This window comes from Cryptomeria japonica, chromosome 5 (genome assembly GCF_030272615.1).
Source record: "Cryptomeria japonica chromosome 5, Sugi_1.0, whole genome shotgun sequence".
In the NCBI taxonomy this organism is placed as follows: Eukaryota; Viridiplantae; Streptophyta; class Pinopsida; order Cupressales; family Cupressaceae; genus Cryptomeria; species Cryptomeria japonica.
In genome coordinates this window covers 250,957,376-250,973,919 of record NC_081409.1, presented here as the reverse complement: position 1 = coordinate 250,973,919, position 16,544 = coordinate 250,957,376, and the positions used below count along the sequence as shown (strand labels likewise).

General features: G+C 33.4%; 1 protein-coding gene across 1 annotated transcript; it reads right to left on the bottom strand.

The window, feature by feature from the left end:
• Positions 1 to 837: 837 nt before the first annotated feature.
• On the bottom strand, positions 838 to 2,717 carry LOC131051426 (L-gulonolactone oxidase 3-like). The gene is made up of 3 exons (XM_057985946.2): positions 2,450 to 2,717; positions 1,817 to 2,269; positions 838 to 1,679 (listed from the first exon to the last, which is right to left on the bottom strand). The coding sequence occupies exons 1-3, from the start codon at positions 2,715 to 2,717 to the stop codon at positions 838 to 840; spliced, it is 1,563 nt and encodes a 520-aa protein (XP_057841929.2).
• Between the last annotated feature and the right edge of the window lie 13,827 nt (positions 2,718 to 16,544).

The following is a 16,544-nucleotide window of genomic DNA, read 5'->3' as shown; positions in this document are numbered from 1 at the left end:
TTTTCTCATGTTAAATAAATTATAACAACTCAAAGTCTACCTGAATGGACTTTGATCATGTGTTGATAGTCTTCATTTTCAACCTAGATTTCATAGTTTAATAATATAACCATTGTGGTCCAAATTATATCCTTCGAAAATTCCACCTAGATCCAACTTATTGATGGTATTTTTAACACATGTCTATATCAGTAGGTCATAGCCATGCAGAATAACTAAGTGACTATCACAATATTGTTCTGATTCGAGGAGACTATAGTTTATTCAAGTAAATTTAGATAAACCTTGCTTGTTTCATACTAAAACTTTTTTTTAATGTTTAACATTTAATAGAAAATGATCATTACATTCATATATCACTTTAGAATCAAAAAATGTTAATGAAAAAGTAATAGAAATTATGAATGTTTATTAATACCCTATTTTATGATTTATGGAATTCAACAATGGAAACATTTTTCTTTAATTTGTTAAATTAAATAATTTTATATTGTACATAGCCTAAACTAGTTCAATGCTATAGCATGTATCTTGATCATATAACAATTTAGTAAAGAATGGAAGTGAACCTTAGCCAACCAATTTGCAATACACCAAATTATGTGTGCAATTAAAATATTTAAAATATATTCTTTGAAAGAATTCGACTCAGACCATGTGAGAATAAATTTTATCATAAACTATGAGACACTCAATTTGATTAATTATGAAAGTACAAATGTTTTATTTTGAATGACTAGCCTTTCAAACAAAACATTGGTTACTCATGAAGTGAGTATCATGATGGGATTGCATATGATACTAAACCTACTTATTTAGATATAAAACAAAACCTTTTTAGTTGATATTCCTACAAACGCGGGCATAATCCCATACGCTCCCTGGCTTGCAGAAAAACCCTTTGTCTGGAGCGCAATGCCTATCCTCTCTGCATTTACACATCTTGTCCAATGCACATCCATCTCTAAACTCCTCCACACCTTTCCCTCCAATTCCAAACAAGCCGTCCGTCCAATCATTGGAAAACACTCCCTTCGGATCAAACCTCTCCTTCACCTTCAAAAATCCTTCCAGGTTCACCGTTCGTTTGACCAACCCTCCGAACAGGTAACCTCCAGACTTTGCCCAATGCAGTCCCCCTCCATGCTTGTCGATCACCATCTGCTCTATCTCTTCATACACATCTTCATTCCACTTGGGCGTACCCGCTTCTCTCGGTCGATAAGTTAGGAGCTCCATCGTCACCTGATCCTCAGCCGGTCCCAGGTACACCTCCGACTTCTTAATAGACCGAATATATATATTATCTAGGTCACACATCCTTTGGGGATTCAAATCTCTTATTTTCTTTACATCCAAAATGGCTTCTCGGAATCGAGACAAAGGCACTCTCAGTTCCACGTCAAAGTTAGAAGCCGTGTGCACGCGAGGGTCCCAGCTACATGTGGTCGCATTTTTATCTAAAATTCGGGTGGGAGTACAGCTCTCATCTTTTTGGTCAGGGACTTGTTCGCATTTCCCAGATGTCTGCATGCGATGATTGAAACCAACAACTGGGTAGCCTGTAAAGCGCTTCCCGTCATTCAAAAACCCCTGACCATTCGCCGCAGCTTGAATTGTTCCGTTTCCAATAAGGTTGCAAATTGCATCCACGTCTGCTTCTGCCTGGATTGAATCGACTGAAAATGCAATAGTTTACCCAATAAGTTGATCGATACGAGTTATTCAAATGGTTCTTTAATAACAAAAAAAAAACTATGGATGGGAACGAGTAAATAGATATTTTAATAAAAAATTGAAATGTTAAAACTCTCACTTTGATAAGCACTTGTTTCAATGTCAGCAACTGTGGTGGGATTACCAAGCATTGAGTTGCAGCCGTCTCCTGCAGCGTCAACAGGAACTCGATCTATGGCTAGAAAAACGGCCTTCCGATGTGAAGGAAGCCATCTTATATCACCAAATGTGTGATCTCTTAGGAAACTCTCTGCTTCATTTTCCAAATCGTAATCATCTTTCACTGAGACGAAAACCGATCTTTTAAACATGGGCTGCAAGGCGAATGTTATCTCTGAAATTGCTCCCGGCGTTCCTAGAGCCAATTTTGCGGCCTTCAGATCTTCATCTGCTTCTGTCAAAGTTATGATCTTTGCGTAGCCTTGGGAAGGAGATGCAGGCACTACGATTCTCATTCCCACCACGTATTCATAAACTCCGCTGCCTTTCCCGACGAAACTGCTGCCGTGGGCTCCGGTGGAAATAACGCCGGCTGCAGAAACTCCGGTTATTTAAGACATGGCGGGCAGAGCGAGGCCATGCTTTGCAGCTGCTTCAATCACGTCACTCATGATCGTTCCGGCTTGGACAGTGATTGTCATGGCCTTTCTATTCACTTCAATGACGGAGTCATAGTTTTAGGTCGAAATGATGAGTCCTTCGCTGTCCGCACAGACGAGCTTTGAGACGCTGTGAACATGTTTGCTCACGACTCTGATTTTCTGGTTGTTTTGAACAGCGTGGGCAACAGCACGGAGGAGTAGGGGCTCTGAAGTAGGCCATGCCACGCTAGTCGCCCACATGCCCTGGCAATTGAAGACTTCACATCCTTGGCTTGTGCATTGCACTGCGGGAGCAGGTGGGCACACTCTTACTTTTCCGTCTGTGCTCAACACTGTGTTGATATACAAGATAAACACAACCAAAATGCGAATCATCATGTCTGCTTCGCAGTTTTCCAAGTGGGGGACTAATTATGTTTATTCCGTGCGGACTCGACTATTTATATAGAAATAATTCGTCGGTGAATCCTGGATAGAAACCGCCTCCAAAAATGCCCATGAATGCAGGTTTACAAAGTATTCCAAATTGACAACTGGATAAACACGGACTAAATTTACATGCCTCCCTTGTCAAACTCTCTGCTACCTCAAAAAACGTCTGGAGATTGAAGTCTTTCAAAATTGCCTTGTCGAACACTCTTCTTCCTCAAATCACTTGTGGAAAAAGTCTTACAATGTGCTTTCAAGGTAGTGTAGCTAACGTGTTTCATTACTACGCTACCGTATATCATTACTTTCCCTCAACTAAAACTAGAATTTGTAGCACCATGATGATGATGGTGTGGATGTGTTTTCCTTGGCCCTGATACTTCTGTTCAGGTTAATGTTGTTTCTGGAATGTTTTTAGTTTGAAGAAATTTGATAGGCATGAAAAAGTAGTTAAAGTCTGGTTGGAAGAGTGTTGTGCATTCCTCTGCATTTGTGAGTTTGGTCTTGCAGATTTGGACATAATGTTCATGCTTTGTGGACATTGCATAGCTATCCCTTTAGATTTCTAGTGTAGCAATTGATGTAGCTAGTGATTGTTCTTAGCTAACAGTCTGGTTGTCTGTCAAAAGTAAATTTGATTGGTCCAGAAAATGCTCTACATTTCTCCATTTCTCCACATTGATTTTTTTAGTTGCTACAAATTGGAGGACATGCTTGTAATGTTTATGCGTTGTCTCGGTTCTAGTATCTGTTTAGGTATTCTGCAAAATGACTTATTAATGTTCTATTCAGGACTGGGTTTCTTGGCATACTGGAAATTAAGTCATATGTATATGTTTATGTTCTATCTCCTGGATCCGACTGTATTCACCACTATAATGTTTGGTGGCCAGCTTAATAGGTCCTATGCTTACCCTTTGTTTTGGCCAACCTAATTGATGTTTGTAATGAAGTAGGTGGTATATATAGAAGATCATTTTGAAGTTGTGTAGTGAGGGGTGTTGTGATATAAGTGAATAAATTAGAGTTGTATGAATGTGCTTTCATGATCATATCACTTGTAGACAATGTGGTGGTGATTGTTGTTGGAGTTGGCTACTTGTGATAGTTGTTCAAGTGCAACTTCATTTTTGGAGAAGACTTAATCTTGTTGATTCAAGTATTGTGGTATTGTATCTTGTCCTGAAGAAGTGATCTTTAGTTGGCAAGTCTTTGTATCTTTCCCTAGAGTAGTGAGCTCATCCTATAAGCCTTTGAGGTGGCAATGAGCCTAAAATAGATTTGTAATCATTTCATATATTGTGATTTGACTCGGCGTGTTTTTTTCTCGTTTGATTTTTCCATGTAAATCTTGTGTTCTCTTGTGCATTGTTTTTCTTTGCTCTATTCTTCATTGTTGCTAATAAAGTGAAAGATAAGTTAATTGTGTTTTGGAAAGATAAATTTTAAGGTTAAATGTTTTAAGGTCCAAACTAATTCAACCCCCCTCCTTCTCAATCCTAAAATGTGTTCAACATTATAGTCATCAGGGCATACACTATGAGAGATTTTGGGTGTGATGTCTCAAAGAAAAAATGTTGAAAATGCATTTTTTGAGGATAGGGGAAGCACACAAATGTTTTATTTTAAAAAAATAGAATATTTCAAGAAAAATAATAAGGAAAAAATTCCACAAATTTTAGCATCAATGGATAATCAGATCAAGTAAATTTTCATTAAATAGAAAGGTTTTTATACCAACTAATGAGTCTCCCAAACTAGAATTAGCATTTTTATTTCATTGACTAATTATTGGTTAAAATTATTCTCATCACTTGAACCTTCACCCTTGTTGAATCTAGTTCAACACTTTAAGAATACCATTGGGTTGACTTTAAGGTGTGGGACCTTGATATTTGAAACCAAACCTCCAAATGAAGAGATGGCTCTATTTTTGTAACATAAGACTACTTATCCTATACTAACATTCACTAATTAAAAGGGACAAAAACATAATATAAAATAGAGTTGTGGTGATGCACCATGTTGGCACCTATAAATTTGTCTCATTTCTAATGCATAATGACCCTTTATTTAGCTACAAAACCCTATTTTAGGCCATGTGGAAACAAGTCAACCTAAAAGTACTGGTATTGAACTATCACAATCTATGGCTTATCTTCAAAATCTAGTTGGAAGAATTTTTTATAATTCATAAGGAGTGGGCAAACTCAATTTCATAGTTTTTTAAAGAAGTCTTGGGGCTAATTTTAATGCTTTGGTATAAGGACTCATAAAAAATTAACAATTTCTTCAATCTGAAAATTACACATGTTTTTGTACGATCTGAAGTCTCCAACTTTGGTTTTGTGATTATCAAACAAGTTTCAATGTTAGAACAAAAATATTTAAATTGCCCATTGGTTGGCCTCATTTGCAAAGGAGCTCCTAGAAATTGGTTCAATGCACAATTTTTAGTGGTAAAATAAGGATATGTGTTAAAAATAAATATCACCCACAAGTTTTTGTTACCCTTAGACATTGTATGTGCCTCAAATTTGGATTTCATTGTCTTTCCTATGAGGTTTTTAAATCACCAATTTCAATGTGTAATAGTTACACATCAAAAATCTTCCTAAAATATGAATATTAGGGAATAATTATAGAGAGCAAAGCACTTTTTGAAGATGAGAAAGTGGAAGGACTCATATAAGATTCTTGTTGTTTCAACACTGCTTCTATTATGCAAATCACAAAGTAAGGGAGCAAAGATGACTTCTAGGATGAAGATTTGGAAAAAAACATAACAGAAATGTTATTGTGCTTAAAATTCAAACATAGGAAAATTAATGATGAAATTAGATAGTCATGGGCAAATTGTTTGGCAAAATGTCAATAAAATATGAATCAAATGACTATAGTTGACGTGCTGAAACGTTGAAATTGAATGTATAGGAGAATTCTAAGTTCTAATAGTTAATTGAGTGGTTAAATGCATATTTTATTACTAGTAAAGGTAGATAAATTCCTGGAGCTTAATTTTTTTCTTTCTTGAAGTGAAATGAATTCAATAAATTGATTTTTACCTATTGGTAAAATTTTGGATTAGATTACAAATATAATTAAAAATCATTTTCTAATTATCTAGTAAGGACAAATAAAGAGGGAAATATAATGTGTAATAGAAGGGTAAGTTCACAATAATGGTTCCCACTTTCACCCATGAAGGAAAAATGAGATGGAAGGAAAAACAATTCGAAGGGGGTTCGAGCGAAGTGGGGTTGTTCGAACGAACTACCCTTTGGGATTCGAGCGAACCCCCCACTTCGCTCGAATCCCCTCTTTTGAGCAAAGCACCTTTAATGCTTGTTTATGTCATTTTTTAATTATATTAGGGGCGTTCGCTCGAACCCCCCTTCATTCAAACCCCCCTAAAAATGGGGGGTTCGCTCGAACCCCCCTTTGTTCGAACCCCTTTTTTTACACTTCTCTAAAGCTTTCTACATTTTTTTGCATATTTTTGGCCTTCAAACCTTTGGTTGAAGGCTCATATGGAATTATCTTGACAACCCAAAATGTAGTATGGTAGTCTGTGAACCAAGCTTTCCAATGACTATAATTGTATTACATATTGAGTTTATTATGAAGTTGTTTTTTTAATTTTACCAAACATAGGTTTTTCACCAAACATGAATTTCTCTATTCAACACATTGGGAAAACTAGTAAACTAATTCAAAAAAATTCTGGAAAATATCTATGCTCTAGGAATTGATGTCTTCTTTCTAACAAAAAAAAAAATTGAATTTCGATATTTATAGAACAAGTTATGTGTTCAAACGTACACCTATGTCTAAAATATAATTAGTCGGACCTCAAAACTTAATAAAATGAAAAATATTCAATATATCACTATCAAACCAATTGCAAGCCCTGGATATTGATGTTACAAAACAAAATTCAAAAGAATTGAGTTTTTATCTTTTATAGAAAAAAAGTTATGCATTTCGGGAGGCACATCACTCTTAAAAAATGTAGTTTTCTATAAAAACCTACTTTTTGAGGGAGATGGAAAAAAAATTTAAAAAAAAATATATATATATATATATAGAATCTACAGACAAAATGCTACAAATCACTAATTTACATCATCTTCAAATTGTTAATAGTTTAAAATTTATAGTTGTCGGAAGTTGAAGATTATTTTAAAATTGTTCATCTCAACATTAGAAGTGGCAAAAAAGTGGGAACCATTACTGTGAGTTCACCTAGAATACTCTTGCATGCCATTTTGTTTCATATCAAAGGATCTAAGTATGTCAAGTGTTAGGAGCAGATTCAATCTTCTTCATCTCCCTCTTTTTAAAAATGCGACTTTGAGTCACTTGAAAAAAGTACTATAGTTCTAGGTGCAGGAAGGCCAAGGAGGTAAGTATGTAAGTAGAAAATATAGTAAAGTAGAAGTTAGATTTAAAACCTATCATAGGTATAACAAATAGATGTTACATTTCATGAAAATAATGTTCTAACCTGATGTGTTGCAGATAGGAAAATTACATAGCAATGTAATTGTTTCCATATTTGGCATGCAATGCTCTTTGAAGGAAATAATTAAGGGTGCTTAAATTATTCAATACACATTTTTTGTATGTGTAACTTCTTTATATAAATGAGATGACTTAGATGTGGATTTTTTACATACATGATATTGATTTATTGTTGATAAAAAATTTCAGTTCGCCTTGGTTTTTGTCATTTGTCCATTGGTACATGTTGGATTGGGATGAGAGGATGGATGATTAGAGTTCCTAAAGTGTTAGCATTTGGAACTTGTGGCATTTGGTTTTATATGATGTCATGAATAGTCAGATACGTGTTTTTCTGATGGATCTTTCAAAAATGATGGATTGGTGATGTTGATTAACTCTTAATGGTTTGATGGTAGTTGTATCTTCTTGGCTTCAAGATCTTGGTTCTAATTCTTCTCTAGAGTTGTTGGGATCATAGTTGAGTGTGTATGGACCATGGATGATATTTATTTAGGATATTTTTCATGATGTGGATTCATCATTGGTAATGGATGATCGTCTTCATTGTTTGTTGATTTCTTGGAGGAGCTCCTATACCTTATTCTTGTAGTTAGAGTTGTTTCACATTTATAGGTTCATTATTAGGAGATGGTTATCTTCATGTGATTGGAGATGTTGACCCTTTGTTTAGAGTGTGGTATTATATCTTGATATACTCTAATACCAATTTGAGTGTTGACATGATACAAGTTCTCTCTACACTAGGATGTGTGTATTGTTGTATGGAGTCTCCTAGAAGGAGATGTTAGATCAAGATGTCATGTTTGGGTTCTTGATTTTTATTTTAGAACTTTGATAATGTTCTTGTGGGTTTTCTTGGTATTTTAGGTACATAAGTCATTTTCTTAGATCTTCGTAGTAGTTTTGTGTTACATTTGGATTTTATTATGACATATGTGAGGCTAGAATTCTCTTGGGATTAGAGACATATGTTGATATGGGTACTCTATGATGAAGTTTTAGTAGGTTGACTAAGGAGCCTACACCTAGATATGGAATTGAGAGGAGATTGTTTTGGAGTGAATCATGATTAATTTATTATCCTAGAGGATCATTTTCATTCCCCACAATTGGTCTACTTGATGGCTTGTCATCTAAAATTTATTTTCCCATTCTTGTTTTTACATATGTTATGTTTATTCTTATATTCTCATAGCTATGGATCTTGATCTATAGATAATTAGTTCTATAGGATTAATTTTCAGGGATGTTTGGCATGGTTATCACCTTGTGCATATGAGCTATATTATGATGTTGTTAATCAAGATTATAGTATATTATTATTAAGTTAATTTAATTATTTTTTAATATATTCTCTGAGTTTGATTTCCTTGGTTAGAGAGTCTTACATCCATATCAAGATATTATATGATACATATGTTGTGTTTGATCTATGAGATTACATAGTTGGATTTTGTATAGGCTTTTAATTTTGGGTTTGAAGGAGATCATGCTTGACACAACATAGCTCTTTGAGGTGTTTGATAGAATAACGTATTGTGATTATAGGTTTCCTATCTTTATTCTATGTTTTCTTCCTAGAGGTTCATGTTCATATGTTCATTTATCATAGCTTGTTATGAGTTTTGATTGGTAGACTTGATATGACTTGCTATATTCTTATATCTCACATTACCCATGCATTGGAAGATCATGAATATGTATGGTCTTCATTGAAAGTCTTGATATAGGGAGCTTGATTGCAATTTATGAGTTGCATTTGATGGCATGAATTTACTGATGTTGTTGATACCTAGGAGGTATGGATGGTTTAGTGTATTGGTTTTTTGTGGATACTATTCCCAATCATGTAGGCTTTTTCATTCGATAATAACTTGGAGCCTTTGTTATTACTTGGATTTGATATTTGTGCTCTTTGGAGTAGTGCATCTTGAAATTGGTTTGTTTTTTCTTCCATATATGGCATGTTCGAGGATGAGAGGATTGTGTGCATGAGATTACTTTGGAACTTTGATTTTATTGTCTAGGTATCTTAATGGAGCACAAGAAGATGTCAGATATTTATATAGTTTTTAATATGGATATTGTGATGTATTTTATTGATTTTGATCTTATGCAATGTATACAATTTAATGGGATAATGTTGGGATAAGGTGTTATACATCTTGCATGAAATAAAATATTTGATTAAAATAATCAAATAATTATTTAGTTGTGGTGCATAAAGATATGTTCTTAGCCACACTAGGCAATTATTTTGGTCCAATTGTAAAACAATGTAACATTAGGTTACGATTTTAAGTGTAGGGGATATGGAAAAATAAAATATTATTTGTGAAAGATATTTAATATTTTACAAAATTACTAACCAAAATTAAAGTAGGGGTTGATGGTTTTGTGTTTTCATGGTTTTGAGGCACATGGTTTTATCTTACCAATTTGTTATATTTGTGTGAGCTTGAGCCTATATAAGAAAGCATGTGTTTAGTGGTTAAGGTTGGCTAGGTGAGTGGGACATCATAGTACTTAGTCTTTTTGAATGCATATGTGAAGGATGGCATGGGATGTGTGGATTCATACTTGAACACATGTAGGATGAATTGTAGAGGCTTGATGCTTCAGAAATGTTAATTTGAATCTTGTAAGTTAAATGTAACTATGAAAAAGGCTACCATATCCTTAATTCTTGATGACAATAGTCATATTTCCTTGTGTAAGAAAAATAATGACATAATGCATTTGGATGGAGAGAGTATAAGGAAACATGAAGATGCATCTTGCAATATTGAAGATGATATTTTTAATAAGCTCATTAATGAAATGTGTGTAGATGAAAATCATTGTCATATCAACCACAATGTGGTTTTTGATGAAATAAAGAAATATATGAAGTCATGCCTTTTCTTGTTTCAATCAATGATGAAATAAATGAATGCTCAAATATCCAATGCATTGTTCCATCTTGTAAGATTATTGATTATTTTTATGGTGAAATATCATAAACAATCTTATTGCAAACTAATGATGATATTATTGAAGACAAGGGTTTGTACATTTAATCTAAAGAGCTTTATTATGATTCAAAAAATAAATTTCCTAATTTTTCTAATCATGATGAAAATGGAATTTATCTTTTCTTTGTCAATTATGGATGCCTTTGTGAAGTGGAAATGGAATTCTTTTTCTCAAATAAAGAATGCATTAATGAGAATTATAATAAAAGCTTCTGATAAAAGGGTCAGTGCAAGAAGTTGAGTCCACTTTTTGGCCAAAAAATGGAAGTGTTTTCCTTGATTTTCAGATTTTGCCACTCTTGAGCTGAAAATTTGAAGCACTTAGAGATTGAATCTTGAAAAGAGTAAGTAATACAAAATATAGTGCTCAGAGTCTAGTTTCCAAATACGTAATTTATTTTAATACCCACATAATATAAATTGACTTTCAAAAGAGATTTTTAAAAACCACTTTGTAAAAATGCATGTTTCAGGACCATACTATGCACATGTATGGCCCACACTTTTTGAAACAAATAATTTTTTTTTCTCAAACCCTCTTCAGAAATAATTTTTAACACACTAAAGATTGATGAGCATATTTTTTGTATTTTTTTTCTGAATATTTTATTTTTATTAATTTTTTATTGGCCCTAATTGTCGTTTTAAAAACTCGTCGTTTACGGCCCACATTATTTGACCTAAACTTATCATTTTTTTTATTTTATTTTTTTTAAATAGAAAAGAATTTTGTTTAGATTGATGACATATAATTTTTATTTTTTAAACATTAAAACAAAAAAGTTTTAAATAAACAAAATCAATTAATATTTCAATTTTATGGAATAGATTGAGTATAAATTAATTAAAAAATAGACAAAATAATCAAAAAAATTTAAAAATTACATATTCAGAATATGCACAGTGTAATCTGAAATGGGTTTTAATTTCGTCAAAAAAATCTCTAATAATAGGCATGAAAAATTTGGCAAAGGTCAGTATTTGAGCATGTCATTGATACAAGCTTGAACTTGCAGGTCCAAGTCTAAGGTTTGGGCATTCCATGCCTTTCCCGAACCTAAACCCGATGTACATGGTGGGTTTGGTTTTGAAATTTCAAATAACAGGGCCACGTTATTTAAATATACTGGATTCCCATTATATAAAGTGCAAAAATGACTTTGTAGGGATTCTTTTTTTTTTTTAGATACTTTTACAAAATAAGGCCCCGTTTTTTAAATATGGGGCCTCATTTTATGAATTTTTGGCTTGGGAGCTTGAAGTATAATGGGTTCTCATTTTCTATAAAATGGGGCCCCATTCCTAGTGACACATTTCCCAATGCGTGCACTTCCCCCTAAGTGGGACTCATCTTTGTCCATTTACCCAAAATTTACTTGATGAATATACAAAGTATGGATTAGCATTGTTATTTATTGATAACTTAAATTATATTAAAGATTTAACTCCATGCCCTTTAATTGATCCTACTAGTTTTGTTAATGATAATACTATATTAGATTCAAAACTTTGTGATGACGATTGTAATATTTGTTGCATAGTAAGTATGCTATGAAAAATAAATGTGAGGAACTTGATGCAAGGTTAATTTTAAAACGTTTTCATCCTCTTCTTGATATATTTTATATGGATTTGCACGATGATTCAAAGGATGGGTCAAATCTTGTTATTTATCCCAACTTGACAGGGTTATCACCACTTGGAATATTGATGGAGTTGTTTTTCCTAAAAGTTATGAGATGAGTATTGACAAAGATATTATTGTTGTTGATCAATATTATTGGTATATCATTGAAACACATGGTGATATTACTAAATTTCATTATTCAAATGAATGTGAATATTAGTATGATACAAATCAAATTAAAGAGGTGCCTATGAATGTATATTTTTTCTTTAGTACACCTAAGGGTTGCTTCTAAGATATAGAATAAATTCCAGTTGTTGACTCAATTGGTGTGTTCTTTGTGTTTGGTTTTCATCAATCTATTTTTTATTCTTGGGAGTGAGTTGTAATTTTAGCAAATCAGAGAAAGTGTTTTCAAATAGGTTTATTGAATGAAATTTGTACAAGATCTTTAAGTTTGATATGAAACTAAAGGATAATTTTGGGTTCTCGGTTTATTTGGATGAGAAGTTGATGGTGCATAATAATGATTTTGCTAATGTGAAATATCATAGTGATTTGATACATTTAATAAGTGTGACATAATATTTCCACATGGAAATACATTTTACTTATTTCCTTTTTGCAATTCATATATATGTATGGATAATTTTGATAGTAATCAATATAGAGGAATGGTGAAAGGTGTCAATAGTAGTGTCAATGAAGAGCAGATTGTAATAGTGTTTTCAGATGAGACCTAGGATAGTCATCAAAGAATAAGGTTTTTAACAAAAGGAGGTATTATTTCTTTATTTTGGGGGGCCTAGGGCCACCAAGTAAGGTTTAAAATAAATGAATTAGATGCATTACAACTATGGAACAACTACTTGGAATTAAATGGACTAAACACTTGGTTTGAACCTCAATGATTTTTATAATTATGATAATTTCTTAATTTTACTAAGTACATAATTATTTTTGTACCATCATGAGCCTTCAACCCATTTTCATCATTATCAAACAAGTTCTATTTTCAAAACAAAAATTTTATTAAATTACCTGCTAAGTGGCCTCATTTGCAAAGAAGCTACCAAAAATTGGTTCACTATACAAATGTCAATGGTAAAACAAGGATGCACTAAAGCACAAAATAAATTCTCAAAGTGGCTTCTCATTGTGACGAAACTGTGAGCTCCAAAAATATTTTCATAGGTGGTAATGGAGGAAGTTTTCCAATTATCAAATTATTTTCAGCCCTTATTTATATTTCATAAGCATTCCAAAAATGTATTCCCACCTAGTGATTGGATTATAAAAATCCCAATCCATTGAAGTTCGAGCTGACACTGGGATCCTCTGCTAGGTTTTACGAAACCTAGTGTCAAAATCTATAATAGCTTCCTACGAAGCTCTTTTAATTGTTATTAGTTGTTGCAAAAAGGACGATCGATCTTCTTTCTCATTTAATTGCTCAAATAATCGTTCGTTGATCTGGTCTTAGTTACCAATAGAGTTAGAAGGCAAATATTTGTACCAATCATGTGCCTTGACTTTGAAAGAGGCTATGAGCAACCTATGCACTATATTTTACTCAGTATTAGTATGAACAATGCAAAGATATGTCACATCTTGTAGATGTTTAGTGGGCATTTTTTAATCTTCTTTGATAAATTTAGGTAATGCCTTTAATGTCGATTTGGGAATAGGATCCCAAACAGCTATAGAGTAAGTAAAATCAACGAAAGCCCATTATCCCACATCACAAAGTTTCAAGGTGTTTGTGGTATATCCATTTGAACTTGTGGTAGAGCTTGAGCTTGGAATGGTACTAGGCTTGGTCTGGTAACTCTTGCCCATGTTGCAATCACTAAGGGAAGAAATAAGAGGCCTAGATTCTGCATAGTTTGTGACCTTGTAATGGGCATGTGGCTCATATACCTACTTATAATTAGGAATAAAGTGTGGTCCCACTAGGCATAGAAAAAGAGACTTGTTGATCTCTAGAGGTTACACTCAAAGAAACAGCCTATGGGAAGTTAAATGAGTGGGCGATAAATTGTGCCTCATAGAATGACCTTCAGGATTTTAGAAGTTGGCTCTTGATCTTGCATTTGGGAGAGAAAAGGGAAATAAAAATATAACATAAATAAACCTAACTACGATGATGTGGCTGTCTTTTACAACACTTCAAAATTCTACTTGCCAGATAGCATAATATAATTTTGAATTAAAAATCATTGCAGGGAATCAAAAGAGTCTAAACATAATTAAAGATCTACATATTCATGTTGAAAATATAGAAGTGAAACTATAATAACCAACAACTACATTCATTCATATAAGACACAAAGCATTAAGTTTTGTCTAGAGATTAGAGATGAACTTCACATAATCTAATATTTTTAATCTCTCTTAATTGCCTAAATACAAAGCTAAGGCTTAAGAATGAAATTGTAAAACTATTGATTCTCTTTAAGTGTTCTTTTTATAAAAATGGTGAACCCCTAATACAATGCCAACTTCGTCTTGTATAGAAACCCCCCTTCACACTGGAAAGTATGCTTGCAACTACAAAAGACTCCACCTTCTCATCACCTCTAAGTCAACATCATGAAGATTGTTGCAACTACCTACGGGTATTCATTTTCATTCCTCCCCACATGGTGGCATCATCATTTGGAAAACCCACTACCTATATTAAAAATTCTTACATGGAACAGGATTTGTAACTGCACTAGCATCTGCATTCTAGAAAACCCACTACCTATGTTATAAATGCTTGCATGGAACAAGATTTTTATAGCCTGAGTTGGCCTAGTGGTGGGGAACTTGTGCTCTTGAAAGAGAGGTCACAAGTTCAAATCCCACAAGGGGGTAAGGTATGTATGCCTTGTTTGTAGTGCAGCTAGGTACCTCTCGCAAGGAGTACGAGGTAGTCCCATACTGCTCCAAGCCATTTGTAGACCCATAAATAGATGGATAGCATCATGGACTAGAAAAGACATTATTATTATTATTCTCTAACTCTGACATATGGCATCTTCTAATTATTCCTTTACCTTTTGACCTTGAAAATGACCAGTAGCGCAACCTTTAGCCTTTCGAGGCTCAAAAAAATTCCAAAGCTAACACATTATCAATGTGTGGTGCTCTAGAAGGCTAGCTTGAATTCCCTTTGTTTTTTCTTTCAATGATCTATGGCTTCGAACATGTGGAGCTATGGTGCAATTTTTTTGTTATGTTATCTCCTTGGCATTAGGAAAAGTGTCTCATGTTGACATGTGGCACAGGCAGAAATTTCATGCTAAAAATGTAAAATCCACTATCAGTAGTGCACAGAGTTTCCACATGGCATGCTCCACTATTGTCTTTGTACCAAAGGAAAACATGCCCCACAGACTTACTAATGTAGAGTTGTAATAAATAATAGAGGTTGTAAAACTTAAAGAATATAAATAAGGACTCCTCAAAACTACTAACCCAACCTCTAGCTGAAAGCCTTAGTAGATAAAATCTACAGCTAAAATGACACATATAATTCAACATTAGTTAGAATCTTGATTTAGAGACTATGTTTAATGATTATACATTAGTTCACATCTTAATTCAAGATTAATTCATGATGGTCATGTTCCTAAATCTTTATACTACTAATGCTTATGAAAAATTCTAGTCAGGATTTGGATTTGGCATCAAAACATCTACAACTTATTGATTCCTTCATCATCTTATAGAGTTCTTCTTTCCTTCTTTTCTCTCTTTACAGGGGGCAATTTTTTCCATTTGGATTTAGATCTATTTTCTCACTTCCAGGGGTATTCTTTGTAATTAGGTACTTGATTAGGCCTTATTGTTAAAACCCAAATCTCTTTCTATTCACCTAGATACACTTGAGGGAGGATGTTAGTGTAGAATGTTCCTCCTAGATAAGTTTGCTAGTTGTTAATATATATTTTATTATATGATTTCTTAGAGGTATAATATTGCATGGGATCACATTCCTATCTTCTAGATAGCACTTTTTCTCCTAGTTGGTACTAGTCTCTGCTATATATGTACCTCTTCTTAAGATAATTATTCAATCCATTCAACTAATGTATTTTAGATATAGCATTTCATATTATATGTTTTCATCAAATCTCTCAACCTCTTAGTGGTAGCCGTCTTATCAAAGATCTTGGCCATTCATACACTAATGTCCTAGAGTAAGGGAACAAAAAAATTGTAGATGATGAACCACACTCATCATTAGACTGTAATCCCTTAAGGGATAAATAACAAGTGAAGGTCTACCTTCTTCAATTTAGGATGCAACAAACCATGAAGGGCATTCTTAGAGGTCTTTAGAAAGAAAATAATGAGAAACTTAATTAAAATATTTAGATATTCTATAGCTCTATTTGATGTATACTTGTAACAATGTAAATTGTTGACCCTAACAATTTCACACTAGGTTTAGCACCCATTTTGACATTTGTGCCTAATTATGTGTGCATGTGCCTAATTCAAGACCATTTTTTAAAACTATGTTAATTTCCCTATTGTTGGGCCTTTTGTTACTAGGTTTTGCTAGGATTATAGCACCCAATGACCTTGTCTTGGCAAAATGGGCTCAAACTCTAGGAC

Coding starts and splice junctions, on each gene's coding strand:
- LOC131051426 (XM_057985946.2), bottom strand. CDS start 2,717: ATGATGATTCGCATTTTGGTTGTGTTTATCTTGTATATCAACACAGTG. Junction 2,270..2,449: donor CAGCGTCTCAAAGCTCGTCT/GTGCGGACAGCG, acceptor GAGTTTCTGCAG/CCGGCGTTATTTCCACCGGA. Junction 1,680..1,816: donor TGAAACAAGTGCTTATCAAA/GTGAGAGTTTTA, acceptor TTGCATTTTCAG/TCGATTCAATCCAGGCAGAA.